Raw genomic sequence first — 19,151 nt, 5'->3', positions numbered from 1 at the left:
TAAGGGATTAGCTGTCTAAGATATTATTTTAATGCATTATCAATGCTTATTGTATAATAATAATAAAATATAAAATGAATGATATAATAAACGTTATTATAATAACTTTTGAGTCCCATTTTTCTGAAACTGAGTAATTAACATATTCTTTCGTAATGTTGCTATGAGAGACGGATTGATGCAGTGAGTCTTTTTTAAGCTCCGCTTTCACGTGTGTTTAGCTAAACATCAAATGTCCAGACATCATCACTTTGGACCAATGAGGGCGGCTTATAAGAGAGGAAGCAAATTAGGATTGGTCGAAAGTGATCATGCCTCGACATAGATGTCTAACAGGTCTCGCGTTTGAACTGGACATAATTTAAACGAGATAGTTACAATCTGGGTTTAAAATTAGGGGTGGAGACTAAAAGAAAAACTCGTTTTTGAACTCTTTCTAAATAGAAACCATGCAAAATCAATGAATTATCTTTCAGATTTGTTAGCCACATGTTGCGTGTTTCCGAAAAATTGCTCCAATTTAACATTTACAAAAAGTGACCTGGAATTTAGTTATGACATCTTTCATGGTGCCAGACCGCTTAGAACTTGTGGCCATTACTACGGCGTGCCCCTGAGGCTTTATTTTAAAATCTCTGGACCGGGGCCAGTTGGACTTCGGGAGCCCCTACAAAAAGAGAGCACATATGTTAGACAATAGGTTAAATATACAAAACTTGCCCAGAGATATTATTGAAAAGGATGGCGACGGGTTCTCAGAACGTAGAGTCAAACTCAGCTTTCTCGTGCAGGAGAATCGGAACTGATCGAGATGTGTACCCCAAGAGAGGTCTAACGAGAGACGTATTCCAGGAGAACGAAGTTTGTCAACTCTCTTGATACCTTTATCGTTGATTAAGGAAATCAGGACGTCGACGATATCTTCGATCAAGATTAGTGGTTCCTTGGTTTCAGATGCATTGAAATTGGCCATCAAGGTATCAGACCGTTTTTCGTTGGGGATCCGATTGTAGGCACAGAAAAGCTTATTCGTGTTTATAGACAGCTGCATGGACTGTCAGATCGTTAGCAAAATGTTCTAAAGGATGTGTTCTATAGGATGATTCCCGTCCCGTGGTAAAAAATCTAGGATCGGAAGAATTTTACCCACTATTTCCTATTTCAAAGCTTAAAAGCACTGATAATTTGGAAAAAGAGTGGAATTTGAAAGAAAAGAACAATTTTGATGTGTTTCGGAAAGAGAATATTTCATCACTTTAGACAGTAGCAAAAATATATTTCTCCAAGTTTTCAATCTTCTCACTATTGGAGATTTCTACCAGTATTGGATGGCAATATGATGGCGTGTAGGGACGCCTACACTCCATTCCTCTAAAGAAAACGACCTAATTCAATTACGACTGGCATGGTTATGTCCTCATAACCTACCGAATTGCTCTTGAAGGAGAAAACATCTCGTTGAAAGTCTCCCTTGGACGTCGCTTCAGGTCACCACGCTTGATGCTAGGCTGGGAGGAAGGGGATGCTCGTTTAGGTATAACTGAACCGGTAATTTAATCTGTATTCAAAAACTGGCTCAAACTTCCGAGCTGTGCTTCCAGATATCTTCTCTCATACAAGATATCCCAATAACATGGGAGAGTGCTCTTCCTATGACAAAGATCATAGCGAACTTCGAAAATCTATAAACAAGGTGAGAAGATAAAACACTGGCACTTGTAAATGATAAGGAACTTTATTATTGATCTGCTCTGATAAATGGTAAAAATTAGTAGAGATAGAAAAACGCAAAGACGCTATGTTTAAGTGGGCAGTTTCTTTTCGAGGTTTTGACCAATCATGACAATACAGACCAAAAGTGTTGCCTGCGTAGCTGATCAACGAGTATTCAATTCAAGCTAAAAGACATTCACGGATGTCTTTTTACTGTCGTCTGATTTCCTGGATGGTTCATCCGCCGACGTGGATTTTTCGGACACTAACTAATCAGCGAATCTTCAAAGACGCAAAGTGTTCTCAGACAAAAAAGGAAAAATGAGTTTAAAGGGAGCCAAAAAAAGACGAAAAGACATTTAGTTAATAGTTATGGCCAGAGGTTAAACAATGAGTTTAGTGGGGAATTTTTGAGCGAGAGAGACTTTTATTATATATATCATCAATATACAAAAGAACCACTTCAGAAAGTCAAAGACTTGTTAGGAATTAATAGTAAACTATGAAAATGAGTTATATTTAGACTTGTTGTGTCTGACTTGTGAATTTTGATTGCTGAAAAGTGAGTTTTGACTCCTATATCATAATGAGGTTGACTTATTTCCTGATTTTAAAAAAAAGAAGAAGAGAAATGTCCTGAGTAATAGAACTGTAAAGTACCTCTAGGAATTAAATTTTAAATTTTTTTGTAAATTGTTAAATTTTAAATAATTTACCTTAGACCTTAGTTCCTCCGGCGCCATTAGTGTCGCACAGGGCGTCGACGAAGTCTCTTTACTCGTCCCGGAGCAATACTGCAGCGGTGACTTCTTCCCATTCAGGTATTAACAAAGTCTCAGCCATCCTCAGGTCTCGGTTAAAAGTTCGCCACAAAGTGTTTTTGGACGACCCTGTCTTCTTCTGTGGTCGGGTTTCAAGTCGTAGACTGTCCGAGGAAGGCGACCTTCCTTCACGCGGAGTACATGTACTAAATATGTCCATCTCTTCTTCCTTAGAACAGCAGTAATGACAGACTGGCCAGTTCTATTACGAATTTCAGAGCTACTAACTCTCTGTTGCCAGCTTATATTTAAAGTTCTCCTTAGGCACATATTTCCGAATGCAAGAATTCTCTTTTCAAGCTGTTAATTCTTTTTCCAGCACTCACTAGCGTAGAGGAGTATAGAGAGCAAATTGCTATTGAAGAGACGTTAGTTCAGTCGTAAAGAATATTTGCTGCTCCTCCAAATGGGCTTTAGTCTTTAACAATTTAGAGCCAAAATATATGTTTTACTGTCGTCAAGTTCTTTCAGGATCTTATTTGTGTAATAATCCCTTTTTTCTTCTATAAAATATGTAACAACTGGAACAATGAGATTTTGCAATTAATGTTTGATCATTTTCGTGTTCTTTAAATTTCTTACATGAAATGGGAGTTCAATGGTCAAGTATTTTCACAGTTAAACCACAAAATCTTTTGTTGATACATAATTGGAAAATTGCGATGGAAATTAAATTGCATCATAGCGTGTCTATTCAGTAGAGTATTGAAAAGCGAATTTTACAATAAGCAAAATTCAGTTTTATTTCGCGAAAAGTTTGATCACTATCGAAATGATCCTCATTATTATTGAAATTTTCGTACTTGTCTGCTCTGATCGGGTGAGATGCTCCAATATACAGAAAGTAAACAAGCTTTTTAAATTTATTTCTTCCATTTCTTTCCTTTTGGTGGTAGTTGCCATAAATACCCTTACCTTTAGCCCATACCCACAATTTTGCTTCAGGATTGTTCGGTTCATTTGAGGATGGGTCCATTCGTGTTCGGATGGTTCCAAAAAACAAAGCTACTAATTTGCAGCCATTATAATGTATGCACAAAAGTTACTAGTTTTTTTTACAGTTTCTGTGTTTTGTTGGAAAGCCATAGAATAAGATGTAATCAATGAAAAGACCAATTTTGCTGGCAATTTTTCGAAATAGTTAAGCATAAAGAAAAATAAAATGACTAATGACGTTTACCCATTATCGAAAATTCAAACAAATTGAAAGAAAATTTTCCGTCGGAATTACAAAACTAGTAACTGCAGAAGGTGTCAAAACTAAATGTTAAGATTGGACAATTGCTAATATAAAGTTAAAATAGGAGAAAGGAAAATAATCAAAAAACTAAATGTGATGGAAAAAGCCAAAACACAAATATAAAAAGGCGTAACAAAGAAAAATTTAACAAATCCAGAACAAAATAGGACGAAGTGCATAAAATGAAGAAAAGATCATGGGTATAGGGAAGAGGAGGTAAGTGTAAAAACCTAAAAATACTGTAGACCGAAAGAAAAGATGTGTGCTCAATTTATCTACATTCTCTCAAAAAAGCTTAGAAGACCGGGTTGAAATTTTCAGGGGATGCTGAGAGGCCAAGGGGACCTCAAATTTTGATTTGGGTGAAAAGGCAGAGGTAAATCAAAAGAAATGTATCCGGGCTATCAAAATAAGCATGTCTACAACATCTTGGGTCAACTTGTGTGAATTGAGCTAAAAATCTAATACTGTTGGGAGGACCGAAGAGGAATTCAAATTTTTTATTTAAAGAGAGGGAGTTCGAGGCCAACAAATTTGTGTTAACAATCTGTCTGAAAGTTTTGACACTTTTAGCCCCTGTAGAACTTGGAATCTATTCTTGAATAAATATCAAGGTAGATGAAAAGACGGTATTATAATTCACACACGAGATCAAAACTCCTATAGAGGAAACACATTTGAAACTATTTTTGGCTATGTTTATTCTTAATATACGAAAATGGACCCATAATTTGTTTAGTCTTTGATGGCTTGTAACTTACAGAGCACTTATACGGGGCCAAGCAGACCTCAAGGAAACAAAAATGCTCTAAAAACTCCTTCCCCTAAGCAATTCTCAAGATAAGCAAGACATACTAATTTGATGGTCTGAATACGCAGTGCCTTCATATTATCCTCTGTACTCTTTTCATAGTCAAAATTGACGGTAATTTTGACCCCCCCCCCCAACATTCCTGAAAGTTTCAAATAGATGTCCCACACAATTTTTTTTTTTTTAGCTATTCCAGATAAATATAGTGTCTTTAAATATAGTGTCTTTCAATTTACATTGCATTTTATTGAGTCCCACAGAGGCTTAAAGTGCCAAAACTTTTAGGCAGATTTGATGCAAAGTATGTTTGGTCTTCCTCTGTCCCTTCCCAAGTTATAATTGGAGGTCCTCATGCCCTCCTGCCCCAAAAAGAGAACTCCCTTGAAAGCTTAGACCTGATCCCTCTAGCTGACCCAAGACACTGTGGCAACACATGATGCATTTTGATTTACCTATCTAATTAGCATTGAAAAGACTTTTAGTCCCATAGTGGCTTACTTTGCAAACACGTTTAGGTTGAATGAAGAAAAAATATCTTGAGCCCCTTCCTCCTGCTAACACGAAATTTGAAGCCCCGTCTCCATCCATCCCATTTCTTCTCCTGCTCCACATAAAAGTTTTAACTCCATCCTCCATCTTTTCCTCCAGATAATGTAAATATGGTATTTTGATAAACAGGCTACCCTCTCCTTCAACTCATGACTATCCAAAACCCTAAGAGTTTTAGCTTCATTTCCTCAGCCATTCTCGTGATATAACAAATTCAGTATTCGATGACACAGATGCGCAAAGTGTCTTTCAATTTACCTCCATCCACATGGCTACCTTTTCTACTAAAGCCTATTGATGAATAATGCGTAGTTTGCATTATTTAGGGCCATTTCTCCTAGGGCTGAGGGGTTATGTCGACACTTGGAGGAAATGCAGCTGATTAGTAAAAAAAGCACGGGATGGTGTGTCCTTTAATCACTTTCAGTCCTTAAAGCTTGTAATTTTCAGATGAATGACCCCCTTCCGATTTTCCTTGACCAGCTCTTCCATGAGAAGTAGCCGAGGGAAATAACTTTTGGCCCTTTTCTGGCTCTTTTTCAGGCCAGGTTTGTGGGGGGAGAACCGAGGTTTCGCTTCTATTTGTCTTACACATTGGGTTCCCTTGCCTCAGGACTTAAGGATATGAGTTTCGAACTAATAAAGAAAACTACATTTAGACTTCTTTTTTAGGGGGGGGGGTGCTCTAAAACAGTTTTTTGCATATTAAAGGCCTTTTGGCCAAAGTACTTGTGGTTGTAAATTTTGAAATGAATAGAAACATGAAAAATTGCCCGCTTTCGGGACTCCTCAGACAACAAGATATACCCCTCCTATGGGTCCCCTTCCCCCTTCAAAAACAAAGTATACGATGCTTTTAATCCGTGGAAGGATCTTTGAAAGTTTCTGGCAACTGGAGAGTCATGATCAACTATGCACCCATTTCCCACTGTGAAACATACTTGTAAAGAATGGTATTTCGTATAATTTACAGTCCTTACCTCAGGTGCCATGGGGGTTGTATCGTCCCTGGAGGCACATTTATTTGACCAATCGACAATCTCAAAGTTTTATTCGGACGGCTTGGGAAACTGTGGGAAGAGTTATAGAAAAGGATATGGGAAGAGGGTTGCATGTCCTCCAGTCACTTTCGACTCTTAAAAAGGAGACTAGAACTTTTCGTTTCCAATCAAACGGTCCCCTTCCCAAGTTTCTATAACCGTCCCTTCCACATAAAGTGACAGAAAAAGAAAAAAACAGGCATGGGTGGGGAGGCAAAGAAATGGAAGGCATATGTTTTTTTTTTACAGATGCAGCACTTCAGATCTGTATCTGATTTGCAACCAAGCTGCGCAATTTAGAAGCGTGAAACTTATGCAGAATAATTAAGAAACCATGAGAATGCAAACTAAGGTTAAAAAAAATCCGAATTATCTATAAAAAAAAAATCAGATATGTGACGTCCATATAACAAGCATGCGAGGGTCGAAGGCCCAAGCTGCTGAGATTTTCTGCATTTTTAAGGGATCTGTTTATTCTTTGAAAATTTAATTCATCAACAAAAAGAAAGGAAAATTCAGTTACCTACCCAAGAAGCAGAGTTTGTCTAAGGTAGGTTAAGTAATAAGACCAAAAATTCCGATTAAGAAGGCGTTTCGTTAAGGTATGGTGTTGATTTCAGTCTACAAAACGGGAAATAGAAATTTTTTTCTATGTAAAGTACTGATTCCTTTCCTGTGATATAAAGTTGACTAGTGTTAAGAGCCCACTACTGCAGTAAATTCTTGTCATTCCTTAACTTAGTTATGATTAATTTCTTAAAACAACTTTGTTTTTTTAAGGGAGAAGATGATAGATAGGAATTAGTTTTCCCATAATTGGTTATACATACCTTGCAATGCCACAACATAACTCTTTTTACGATATCTTTTAATATATTTTCAGACAGTCTTTGTAGACGAGAAGATAAAAGAGGACTCCCCACCATTCCTGCAGGCCTTGAGTCTTATAGCAAGCTCTGGTGGTTTACGAAAAATTAATTCAAACAGATGGCAATCCCACAACTCTGAAATCATCTTAGTCAACTGCGTACCGATTATGAAACTCGTACGGAAGTTTGAAGTTTCGTCCCGAAAGATCACTATAATTTCCACTGTTAAAAATACTTGTCGTTTTGGGAACTCGAAGAAACTTGTAATTGATAGCTTAAAGGGTTTAAGACTTATCAATTCTTTTCTGATGGATATGAAGCCCCAAAAAAGTGTCTCTATAATTCTAATTGACATAGACATAAGTATGAAACATAAAAAAGCACACTTGGCGGGAACAGTACTCCCTTTCGTTACTACCGAAAACATACCTTATATCGATATTATTGTGAATAAAAATGGCGATTATAGATTTAAAGGGGCCTTATGGAAAACAGCAGAGTTAGTTGCAGAGAAGTTGAAATTCACACCAAACCGAATCGACCAATTTTATTTTACAGGATACAAAGATGAAAATGGGAACTATACTTATGGTCTCAATCATCTGAATTCTGGAAAAGCAGAAATTGATATCAGTATCCAAGGATTAAGTGCTGAAAAAATTCAAGATTTTGACTATGTATACGCTATTGCCGGCCATGAAGCAGGCCATATTACATTCTTAACAAGATACCCAAGAAAAGGTGATATGTTAAAAAGATTTGCAGTTTTTGACCCTTTTTCCATAACTGCTTGGATTCTCATTGTTTTAGCAACCGGAATAATGACGCTGTTCATATGGTTTATTGTATCTCTAAAAAATGTCATTTATGTTCAAACACCTAGACACCTTGTAAGACCCAAACATTCCTATTTAGAAGTTGGAATGTCCATACTAGGGATTGTGTTAAGTCGTTCTGGACTTCCTGTACCAGCCACGTCAGGGATAAGAATCGCTGTAGGTGCATGGTGTTTAACAGCTGTTATAATCGGAAGTTTATATACTAGAAATTTTTATGCTTCTGCCATAGTTCCCGTTCCAATTCAAGGTCCTCTAACAGCTAAGGATCTAGTGGAAAATGATTACAAATACGTTCCTAAAACAGGCCAGGTAAGCGAATGGATTAAATCAATTACTACTGGTTACGGACAAATAATCGCTGAGAGTGTGAAAAATAATGATCTGGGAAGCGTCACATATGAGAAATCTTTAAACATGGTTCTGGAGGATCAGTATGCCTATTTTTCTGGTAAGGATTCTCTGAGATCACCAATGGGCCAAGACAAACGAGAACAAGGTTACTGTAGGTTTTGGCTAGGACATGAAGTCATTTATTCAACTGTGGGTGTAGCATTGCTGAGAAAAAATAGTTCTTTAACAGAACCTTTACAAGACATAGTCTTAAGACTACTAGAATCGGGTATTATTGAAAAAACCTTGGCGGATTTCACGCTCAAAGATTATGCGGAACAGTGCGAAAAGCCTCTTTTACTTTCTAATGGAGAAGCATTAACCCTTGAAGATCTTGTTAGTTTATTCTCACTGTTGGGCTTTTGCATAGCTGTAGCGTTACTAGCATTTTTCCTTGAAATTATTCTTTTCTACTTTAGAAAAGCGCATACAAAGAAAAAAGTCAAAGTAGAAACAAACATTTAGTGGAAGTAAAGCTAGGGTGTTTTCTCGCTTGTCAGTGTTTTTGTGTGTAGCTATGACAAGCAGAACATAGCTTGATTTTTTTCGAAATAATTTGGCTATTAGGCTATTTAAATAATTTAGCTAAATAGGCTATCCATGTCTATAGATAAAAAAGTATCATGAAATAAAAGAAAATGAATAAATAAACTTAGAATTACTGTTACACGCAAATATAGATTATATTCATCTTACAAATGCAAGAGCTTACCCCGGAACATCTTGAGTATTTACCGGCCTCTGACCTCCATTACTACGAATATCTGACATGTGCTGATGTATGTACGTTCAAAATCAATTCAAAGGTCTACAAATATTTCCAAACTCGTGCAGAGTTATAATTACATGGTAATGGGATCTAATAAAATCTAAGTAAATAACAGGGAATTTCTTATTATGTTCAATTACTTTTAATGATGAATTACATCACTGAGTGATGCAATTTAGAAGGTAACCAATAGCTTTATTCATAAGCTGCCAAATACATTTCATAGTGACCACAGTTGTGATAACCTAGTTAAATCCAGCCTCGACAATAAGAAAGGTATTCTTTTGAAAAATATATAATATTTTATATGAAAAAAATTACTAATGCTAGGTGACAAGTTGCAGATTTTTTTCTGGAAGTTTTTATTTTAATGTCGATTACTATCGGTTTTGGCCTCTTCTTTACTAGCTTGGAGCAACTGCTGAAACCATGATCGTACAAATTATTCCGTCCGGAAGTCTAAAAAAAAAATGATAAAACCAATTTCTTTCGATCTGCAAATTCTCTTTTGGAAAAAAAACCCGTTAAAGGACTTTTAGGACGAATCATCTTTTAAATGTGCGATATGCCCTTGTTATTAAACACGAGAGCATGCATAATTTATTAAAATTGAGATGGAAGTTTTGAGAGACAGGCAGCATTTATAATGCAGCTTTCGCATGACAGAAATAGTTAATGTTTAGTGATGATGCAAGGGGGCTGTCAGAAAATTTCCCTGTTTCTAAATGTCTTAAATCATCACATTTTTTAAAAACAAATAAAGTTTTATTTCTTTATTATGGCTTTCAAATTCTTATAGAACTAGTTCTCCTTTTTTGGAAGGCTAGGCTGCCTTATTTATAGGACATAAATTGATCTATTACTTATAGCTGCGTCAATGGGAGGGGGTGTATTTCACTCCTCTAGATTTTCAACCCTCTCGCCCCAGATTTTGAAAAATACCTTTTTCTGGGTATCTTCAGTGATTAATGCCCTTGTTTTGTATTTTCATAGAAAAATGAAACCAAAATTGTTTCCTACCCCTTGGCTTTTGGAAAGTGCATTTTGCCTCCCCCAAATGCTTTAGTGAATTGACATCTCTGATCACTCCTTGAGGCACAGTTGTATAGATACAAATGTTAGCGCAGAATTTCTGCTAGACATCTACCAAGGTGTTTCAATTGTCCCCAAATTTCGGGGATTCTCAAAAATTCCCTGCTCGTCCCCAAGAGTGGGGTGGTTTCTCTCTTAAAAATCCCCAAAAATGAGAGTTCCAAAAGTAAAATTTGGAAATTTGGAACGAAAAGGTGTTCATCAACACCTTCGTGAATTGTCATTAAAATTGCGTCTGTTGGCACAATCTCAGAAATGGCAGTGCAATTATATAGAGAAAAATATGACAATAATAATTTACCCTTGTTTGTATTAATTTCATTTTTTGGATCGCGTTGAAAAACCATTCACACACTAGGCCCGCGGGCATAGTCTAATTAGAAAAGGAAAAGCATGGCCAGTGGATCCCGAATCAATATTTAGAAGAGGATTGGAACCCCTTGTTTCGGAAGAAGATTTTTTACTATTCTTGAGAAAACCAGCACCTGAAGTCCAGATCAATCTCTTTTCTACTTTGAAGGATTTCTTTAAGTTTCATTTTCTTTAAAACGGGCACAATTCATTGAAGAAAAGCATGCTTTAGGACACGGGGTGCCATATTGAAAATCATCATTACACTTCATTAAGCGGATGATCTCCCATGATAATTTTCTGCCTTTCTTTACTGACCACTTGATGCTTCATAAATCGTTCATGTGTGACTGACTTCAATGTTCAGTAATATTATAGGGAAAAGCACAGGAATATTGAATGAAGCAGACGAACTGGAACTTTACCTACAAGTAAATATTAGATAACAGTAAATATTGACAAGATCAGTTTTATAGATCTTTTTTTTATCCAGCTTCGTATGCAGTTTTATAAATTTTCCAATAGGGAAATATCCTTCATCCCTATGAGTATGTCATGCAATTATTTAAGTATTTTGTGTATCTTCTCAAAAGCCAAATGAATCCTTAGTTTGTATTGTTTTTGTTAATCAGAAGTGTTTTTTACTCCCCTGGTTAAAAATATCTTTATCTATATTTAATTTTTGTCGTTGTTTTTTTGGTTAGTCAAGTAAGTTTTGCAGTTGAGGACTAATATTTTTTTGTAGTTTTAAGATAATTAAACAGTTAAACCCAATAAACTCTGTCACTAGAATTTTATTTTGTAAATAGCTCTCAGACTATTTTAAATATGTTATTTTAAGCTCTTTTCAAAGCAACTTTTCACAACGGTTGAATTTTATATGTTATATAGTTAGCAATTTGAAATAAAATCAAAATTATATTTAATGTGCAAAGTTAAATTATTCCAAATGATTTCATCAAAAATAACAAAAATTCACAAATACATTCACTGCATCCTTGCAATAGCCGAGGCACAATATATGTTTCTCCCAAAAAATGAGGAAAACAATACATAATTGGGATCGTGAAAAAATAGTATTGAAAACAGAAAATTATGTGAGCTGGTCAGACAAAACCTCTTTAAGTTGCTGAAAAGCCACGTTTGGGGCTGAATAAATAGGTCTACTAGCACAAACTAGTCCCAGTTTCATGTTACAAGAGGCCAGAAAGTAGAAAGTTGCACTAACTACAAAAGTGGAGGGGCAGATATATCTATTTGAGGATGTACATACCTATGGGGAGATCCCAGCCTTTACTGATATCCTACGGGGAGAGCCCAGATTTTACTGATATGGGAATACATATACCTATGGGGAGACCCTAACCTTTACTGATATCCTATGAGAAGAGCCCAGCTTTTACTGATATCCTACGGGGAGAGCCTAGCTTTTACTGATATGAGAATACATATATCTATGGGGAGAGCCCAGCTTTTACTGATACCCTATGGGGAGACCCCAGCTTCTATTGATATGAGAATACATAAACCTATGGGGAGAGCCCATCTTATACTGATATCCCATGGGGAGAGCCCAGCTTTTACTGATATGAAAATACATATACCTATGGCGAGAGCCTAGTCTTTACTGATATCCTGTGACAAGAGCCCAGCTTTTACTGATATGAGGATACATATACCTAAGGGGAGAGCCCAGCTTTTACGGATGTCTCCCCAAATAATAATGCCAACACAATTGTAGTACAAGGTTGCAAGATTGTAGATTGAATTGTGAGATTGTAATGTAGACAAAAATATATTGTAAGACTGAAATTACAAGTTTGAAACTTTAAGCTTCAAAGAGATTGTTAGGAATGCAGACATGATTTCGGTAATTAATGAAGGTGCTTTGCAATTGCGGATGTCTGGAAAATCCTTAGTTGCAAGACAGTTAGTGCCAAAAAGATGATTGTGAAAGACATCGATAGATTGATACCCGGTTCCTTACCCTATTATATCTTTAACTAAAATCTCAAATAATAAATGGAATTGCCTTTACACTGTTATAATTAGAGAGTTTGTACACCAAGCAGGTTTTACATTGTCACCATTGAGCGTCGGCCGAATCTTACACCACCAACTTCACTTACTATATTGGTCAGAAAAATCAAGTTCTTTTTAAAGTTTCAGACTAGCACCCAAGTACCCGCTCAATCTTTAATTGATCAATAGTCGGTGTAAATATTTCATAAGTGTTAGTCTTTTCTTCCAACAAACAGGTGTAAAAACTATGGTATTTCAGCATATTTCTAATGTATTTAAGGCCATTTAATAAAACAAATCATGTAAACGACATCAACTGTTCCTTTCGTGACTGAGAAAACCAAAAAAAAAAGGTTTTCTGCAACATTGACCTTCTCCCTTAAAACAATCTCGGCTCTGAGCCCTCCTTTCAACTGTATTGGTGTCTTCACTCCGTATTTCGTGAACTGTCATCCCTGTTACGGAGAAATAAAATTTTAATCAAATTCTAAAGACTGCACACGAAACCTGTCAACCTGACTTCAAGTAGTCTGTCTCGAGTCAAATAATTTCTATTGTTCATTCTTATGAGCATTGTCAAAGAAGAACTGGCCCGATCATGGAACATGCTAATGCTAAGGTAAATTATATACTTTTCTAAAGAAATATCATTAAAGGGATGGTATACAGATGGGTCTAGGATGTCGCTGTACGGGCATGTGGTAGTTATTAAGATCCATACATTTTTCTTCTGAAGGACTATTTTTACAGCTTTTCTTGATTAGGGTAAATAACCACTTCTTGAACGCGATTGGATTCTGAAAATGAGTATGAAATCTCCGTATTTGGGTTGAAGTTGGTTTGCCATTAAATAAAAAAAACAAGTTTTTTTAAATGAAAGTAAGGAGCAACATTAAAACTTAAAACGAACAGAAATTACTCCGTATATGAAAGGGGCTTTTCCTCCTCAACGCCTCGCTCTTTACGCTAAAGTTTGACTCTTTCTCTTAACTCTATTTTTAAAACAGTAAGGAACTTTAGCGTAAAGAGCGGGGCGTTGAGGATGAAAAGCCCTTTTCATATACGGAGTAATTTCTGTTCGTTTTAAGTTTTAATGTTGCTCCTTACTTTCATTTTAAAAAACTTGTTTTTTTTTTATTTAATTTCTGGACGTTGTTGAAATAATGCATGTTTTGACCTTAGCTCTCCGCACATAAATAATTAAAACGAAATGTGCATATAAATTAATGCAATTAATCGGAAGATTTGAGGAAAAAGAAGCGAGGGGGGAGGCCTAGTTGCCCTCCAGGTTTTTGATTACTTAAAAAAGCAACTAGAACTTTTAGTTTCTTACAAACGTTTTCATTGGTAAAAAATATACACAACTTACGAATTAACTTACGTAACGAACTTCTATATTCGTATGTTTTAATTGCGTATATGAGGGGGTTCAACCCTCGTCGATACCTCGCTCTTTACAGTAAAGCTTAGATTTTGTCCCAATTCCTTAAGAATGACCTCTGAATCACAAAGGCCGTAGAATAAATAGTTGAAATTACTAAAAACCCTTTAGCGTAAAGAGTGAGGTAGAACGAGGAGGTAAACCCCTCATATGCGTAATAATTTTTGTTCGTTTTGTTTTAATGCTGCTCTTTACTTTCAGTAGAAAAAACTTTTCATATTTATTTTTGTATTATTTTTTCAAATAATGCTAGAAAATCCTGCGCTCCCTTCATTGAAATTCTCTTCCCCCATGAGAAGTTTCTTCATGGAAATATCCTCCTACGTAACCCCCCCCCCCCCCTAAACTCTCCCCCTAAACCAAAAAATCCCACTGAAAACGCCTGTACACTTCCCAGTAGCCATTACTAAATGTAAACACAGGTCAAAGTTTGTAACTTGCAGCCCCTCCCACGGGGACTGTGGGGGAGGAAGTCATCCCCAAAGACATAGTTATAAGGTTTTCCAACTATGGTGAATAAAATGGCTATCTCATAATTTTTATTCGGTGACTTTGGGGAAAAATGAGCGTGGGAGGGGGCCTAGGTTCCCTCCAATTTTTTGGTCACTTTAAAAGGGCACTGGAACTTTTAATTTCCATTAGAATGAGCCCTCTAGCAACATTCTAGGACCAATCAGTCGATATGATCACCCCTGGGGAAAAAAACAAAACAAAAAAAAAACAAACAAAAAACAAACAAATAAACACGCATCCGTGATCTGTCTTCTGGCAAAAAATGCGAAATTCCACATTTTTGTAGATAGGAGCTTGAAACTTCTACAATAAGGTTCTCTGATACGCTGAATCTGATGGCGTGATTTTCGTTAAGATTGTATGACTTTAAGGGGTGTTTCCCCCTAGTTTCTAAAATGAGGCAAATTTTCTCAGTCTCTTAACTTCTGACGGGTATAACTGATCTTGATGAAACTTATTGGAGTGTTAATAATTCACTGCAGGTGATAGATTCTTTAACAATGGTTTCAGCTAAAAGAATTGAGTCTTTCGATTTTGCGACAATATATACTAATTTATCACTTAATTTAGTGTTTGATAATTTAAAAACTGTTGTAAAGAAATCTTTCCTCTTATCTAGTAAAAGGTTCTTAAAAATAGACAGTTATAATAAAAAAGCCATATGGACAAACTGCTTTAATACTACAGTTAACTTGAGATGTTACAGCTTGGATATGATTTTTGAGTTATTGGAATTTGTTTTATACAATACTTATATAAGATTTGGGGGTGATCTGTACAAGCAAATTATGGGAATTCCTATGGGGGGGAATGCCAGCCCATTTATAGCTGACTTGTTTTTAAGTCAACTAGAATATAAATATATGATGGATAAGAATAATCCAATTAATTTAAAACATGCTTTGTCAAATAATAAAAGATATTTAGATGATATTTTGGTCTTAAATTGTAAGGATTTCATTGATATTTCTAAAAATATATATACATCAGAGCTTATTCTTGAGCCTAGTCATGGCGCTGGTCATGAAGATCATTTCTTAGATTTAAATATTAATATTTGTGATAATAATAAATTAAGTTTTAAAATGTATAATAAAACGGATGATTTTGATTTTGAAGTGATTAGTTTCCCATTCCCTGAAAGTAATATACACTCAAATATCACATATTCAGCGTTTTTCTCACAGTTACTTCGTTATGCAAGGATTTGTAGTAATTATATTGATTTTAAAAATAGATGTAAAATCTTAAGCCAAAAATTGATATCAAGAGGTTTTTCTGCAAATAAATTAACTTGGCAATTTAAAAAATTTAGTTTTCATTATAACGGACTTTTAAATAAATATCAAAAGAATTATCTAGAAATACTTAAAGAAATTTTTAACTAATTTCGGAGGTTCGAGAAATGTTGTCACAGCGCCATTTATTTTGAATTGAGTTTCTAATTGAGCGGATTTTTTTTTAAAAATTAGCCACATGGTAAAGATGAATTCTATAATTGTTTAGTTCATTCAGGTTTTTTGCAATGTGTTAATATTTGTGATTAACAAGATAAGCTTGTTTTGGTTTTACTTGGTTGTTTTACATTTGCTGTTTTTTTTTTCATAGGCATGTATTTTGGGGGTGATACCTGACGCGGGGATGCCATGGATATTCTGTGGTAGCCACAACACTGTGCTGGGTAGAGAATTTAGAGTGGCGAAACCCTATATAGGCCAGTGTATTCTCCTGATGAGCCCTTATGTTGGGTGTTGCCTCTGAATTATTTGTCTATATTATTTTTTCTATTGTTCGGTAAATGACGACTTATACTTATTGACGACATGACTGCCTGTCCATGGATTATTCTTTATGGTTGATTGTGTGTGGCTATGCTGTTTGACCTATGTGATTGTATGGATGAGTAGGGTTAAGGCTTTTTTTTTTTTTTTTTTTTTTTTTTTTTTTTTTTTTTCTTGCTGTAGCATTGGTGATTTCTCTTTTCATGATATTTAAAATCAGCATTAAAATGCGATTCTTTTAATGTAATTATTGGTATAAAAATTCCATTTTTAGAGCTTCGGTTACTATTGAGCCGGGTCGCTCCTTACTACAGTTCGTTGCCACGAATTGTTTGATTTCATTTGGTTGAAGTTGGTTTGGCATAAATAAATGACTCGACCGCAATTGAGGCAATAGTTGAGATACGTGTCCAGAAAAGTATTAAATAAAAAAAAACAAGTTTTTGTCACTGAAAGTAAGGAGCGACACTAAAACTTAAAACGAACAGAAATTACTCCGTGTATGAAAGGGGCTGTTCCTCCCTCAACGTCCCGCTCTTTACGCTAAAGTTTTACTCTTTCTCTCAATGCTACTTTATTAAACAGTAAATAACTTTAGCGTAAAGAGCGGGACGTTGAGGGAGGAACAGCCCCTTTCATACACCGAGTAATTTCTGTTCGCTTTAAGTTTTAATGTCGCTCCTTACTTTTAGTTAAAAAAAAACTTGTTTTTTTTATTTAATTTCTGAACGTTTTTGAATTAATGCATATTTTTATTTTGGCTCTCCGCAAATGAATAATTAAAACGAAATTTGCGTATTATTATTTTTTTTTTTTTGCTAAATGGCTTTCTCTTAGTTTTGATCAGACGATTTTGAGAAAAAGGGTGGGAGAGGAGGCCTAGTTGCCCTCCAATTTTTCAGTTACTTAAAAAGGCAACTAGGATTTTTAATTTTTAACGAACGTTTTTATTAGTAAAAAATACACATAACTTACAAATTAACTTACGTAACGAACTTCTATATTCGTATATTTTTATTATGTATATGAGGGGGTTTGCCCCCTCGTTAATGCCACAATCTTTACATTAAAGCTTTAATTTTGTCCCAATTCTTTAAGATTTACCGCTGAATCACAAAGGCTGTAGAATAAATAGTTGAAATTACTAAAAATACTTTAGCGTAAAGAGCGAGCTATTTAGGAAGAGATGGACCCCCCCCCCCATATGTGTAATAATCTCTGTTCGTTTTAAGTTTTAATGCTGGTCCTTAATTTCAGTTGAAAAAACTTTTTCATATTTATTTTTTCATTGTTTTTTTTTTTAAATAATGCTAGGAAATCTTGCGCCCCCTTCATGGAATTTCTCTTCTCCCATGACAAATTCCTCCAAGGGAAGATTCTCCCACGTAGCTCCCTCCCCTTAACCACCCCCTCCGAACCACAAAATCATCCTGAAAAGGTCTGTACACTTCCAAATAATCATTACTGTATGTAAACGCTGGTCAAAGTTTGTAGCTTGCAGCCCCTCCCCTGGGGACTGTGGGGGAGTAAGTCAGCCCCAAAGACATAGTTGTTAAGTTTATCGACTATGCTGAACGAAATGGCTATCTCAAAATTTTGATCTGTTGACTGTGGGAAAAAATGAGCGTGGGAGGGGGCCTAGGTGCCCTCCAATTTTTTGGTCACTTAAAAAGGGCTTGTTTATTGTGGTTATAATAGAAGCTACCAAAAATGACGGATTAATCCCAAAGTGAGCACAGGTAAATATCAAGATATTACCTATACCGGCTCTAAAGTGCATTACAAAGAGAGTGGGTAACTTTAAGAGTGGAAACAGGCTCCACTACCGTCGACAAAAAAAAAAAACTATCAGCAACATCAAGGTAGATTTGATGATAGCTAATAAAGAGTGGTCTATTTACAGTTTTGTCGAAAAAAAAGCTAAAATTAGGATTTTAGGGGACTGAACCCTATATTATTAAATTAATACCAAAAAAAAATAATTTTGTTCATAAACGAATTTGCTGTTAAAATTTGGCCGTGTAAATTTTGTGGGAGACAGGGAGGAGGCAGTGGCGTAATTTTGTCAAAATCTTGGGGAGGGGGGTAAAGTTGCAACGAATTTTCTAAAATTAAGGGAAAATGACAGTAAAAAGTAAAAAAGCCATGTGGTACCATAAAGGTACTATTTTGGACTATAAAAGCATTATAAAGGAACTTCATAGCACTACAAAAGTAAGCATGTACTAAAAAAAAACTGATCTGTTAGCTTGATCTGTAGGTTTATTTTAGTTTTAATAAGATTTCGGACAATTTCCGAAAAAACAATTTCAGCTGGGGGACACACTGAGGTATGCGGGGGCAAACCTTGTTATGGGAGGGGCAGTTACGCCCCCCTTCCACATAACAACTTACGCTCCTGGGAGGGGGACGCTAATCAAAATTTTAGGAACAGTATAGTTGTAGGATCTGTAACCACTTAAAATGTTATGAATTGGCTCCTTCTTCAAAAAAAAGGAAATAAAACACTTCATATCTTAAACGATTGTGCAACAACTTTAGCTGTTTTGCATGAATTTCCTTGTTACGTCAGTGCTATTAAACTATGTGCAAATTTTGTTTGCTTACCAAACAGTTCCTGATAACGAACTATAGTAAGGAGCGACGCGGCGCAATAGTAACAGAATCTCTAAAAACGGAGTTTTGTATCAATAGACACATCAAAAGAATCAGCTTATTATGCGGATTCCGAATATATGAGGCTCGTTAAGTTTAGGGTTACCCATTAAAAGATACGAGGCTGAGAAAATATTCTTTATTTTCGAAAAAGGGGGAAACAAACCCTAAAGGCCAAGTAATGTTAACAAAATTCACACTACAAGATTCGAAGCATCAAAGAATGCTATAGTGGTTTCAAGCTTCGATCTACAA

At 35.7% G+C, this 19,151-nt stretch overlaps 2 protein-coding genes across 13 annotated transcripts in view; one reads left to right on the top strand and one right to left on the bottom strand.

The window, feature by feature from the left end:
* Nucleotides 1-19,151, bottom strand: part of LOC136033883 (uncharacterized) — a 611,411-nt gene that overhangs the window by 319,161 nt on the left and 273,099 nt on the right. The gene's annotated exons all lie outside the window — the stretch shown is intronic.
* Nucleotides 1,634-9,412, top strand: LOC136034158 (uncharacterized). The gene is made up of 3 exons (XM_065715341.1): nucleotides 1,634-1,693; nucleotides 2,435-2,677; nucleotides 7,058-9,412. Exons 1-3 carry the CDS (start codon nucleotides 1,634-1,636, stop codon nucleotides 8,735-8,737), a joined length of 1,983 nt encoding a protein of 660 aa, XP_065571413.1. The 3' UTR covers nucleotides 8,738-9,412.

This window comes from Artemia franciscana, chromosome 12 (assembly GCF_032884065.1).
Source record: "Artemia franciscana chromosome 12, ASM3288406v1, whole genome shotgun sequence".
Classification (NCBI taxonomy): domain Eukaryota; kingdom Metazoa; phylum Arthropoda; class Branchiopoda; order Anostraca; family Artemiidae; genus Artemia; species Artemia franciscana.
The sequence above is the reverse complement of the archived record's forward strand: the minus strand, read 5'-3'. Positions and strand labels throughout refer to the sequence as shown.

Bases quoted from the DNA above. Each gene is read 5' to 3' on its own strand.
- LOC136034158 (XM_065715341.1), top strand. From the start codon at position 1,634: ATGGGAGAGTGCTCTTCCTATGACAAAGATCATAGCGAACTTCGAAAA. The intron at 1,694-2,434 runs GTGAGAAGATAA...AATTTACCTTAG, and splicing joins TTCGAAAATCTATAAACAAG to ACCTTAGTTCCTCCGGCGCC. The intron at 2,678-7,057 runs GTACTAAATATG...ATATATTTTCAG, and splicing joins TTCCTTCACGCGGAGTACAT to ACAGTCTTTGTAGACGAGAA.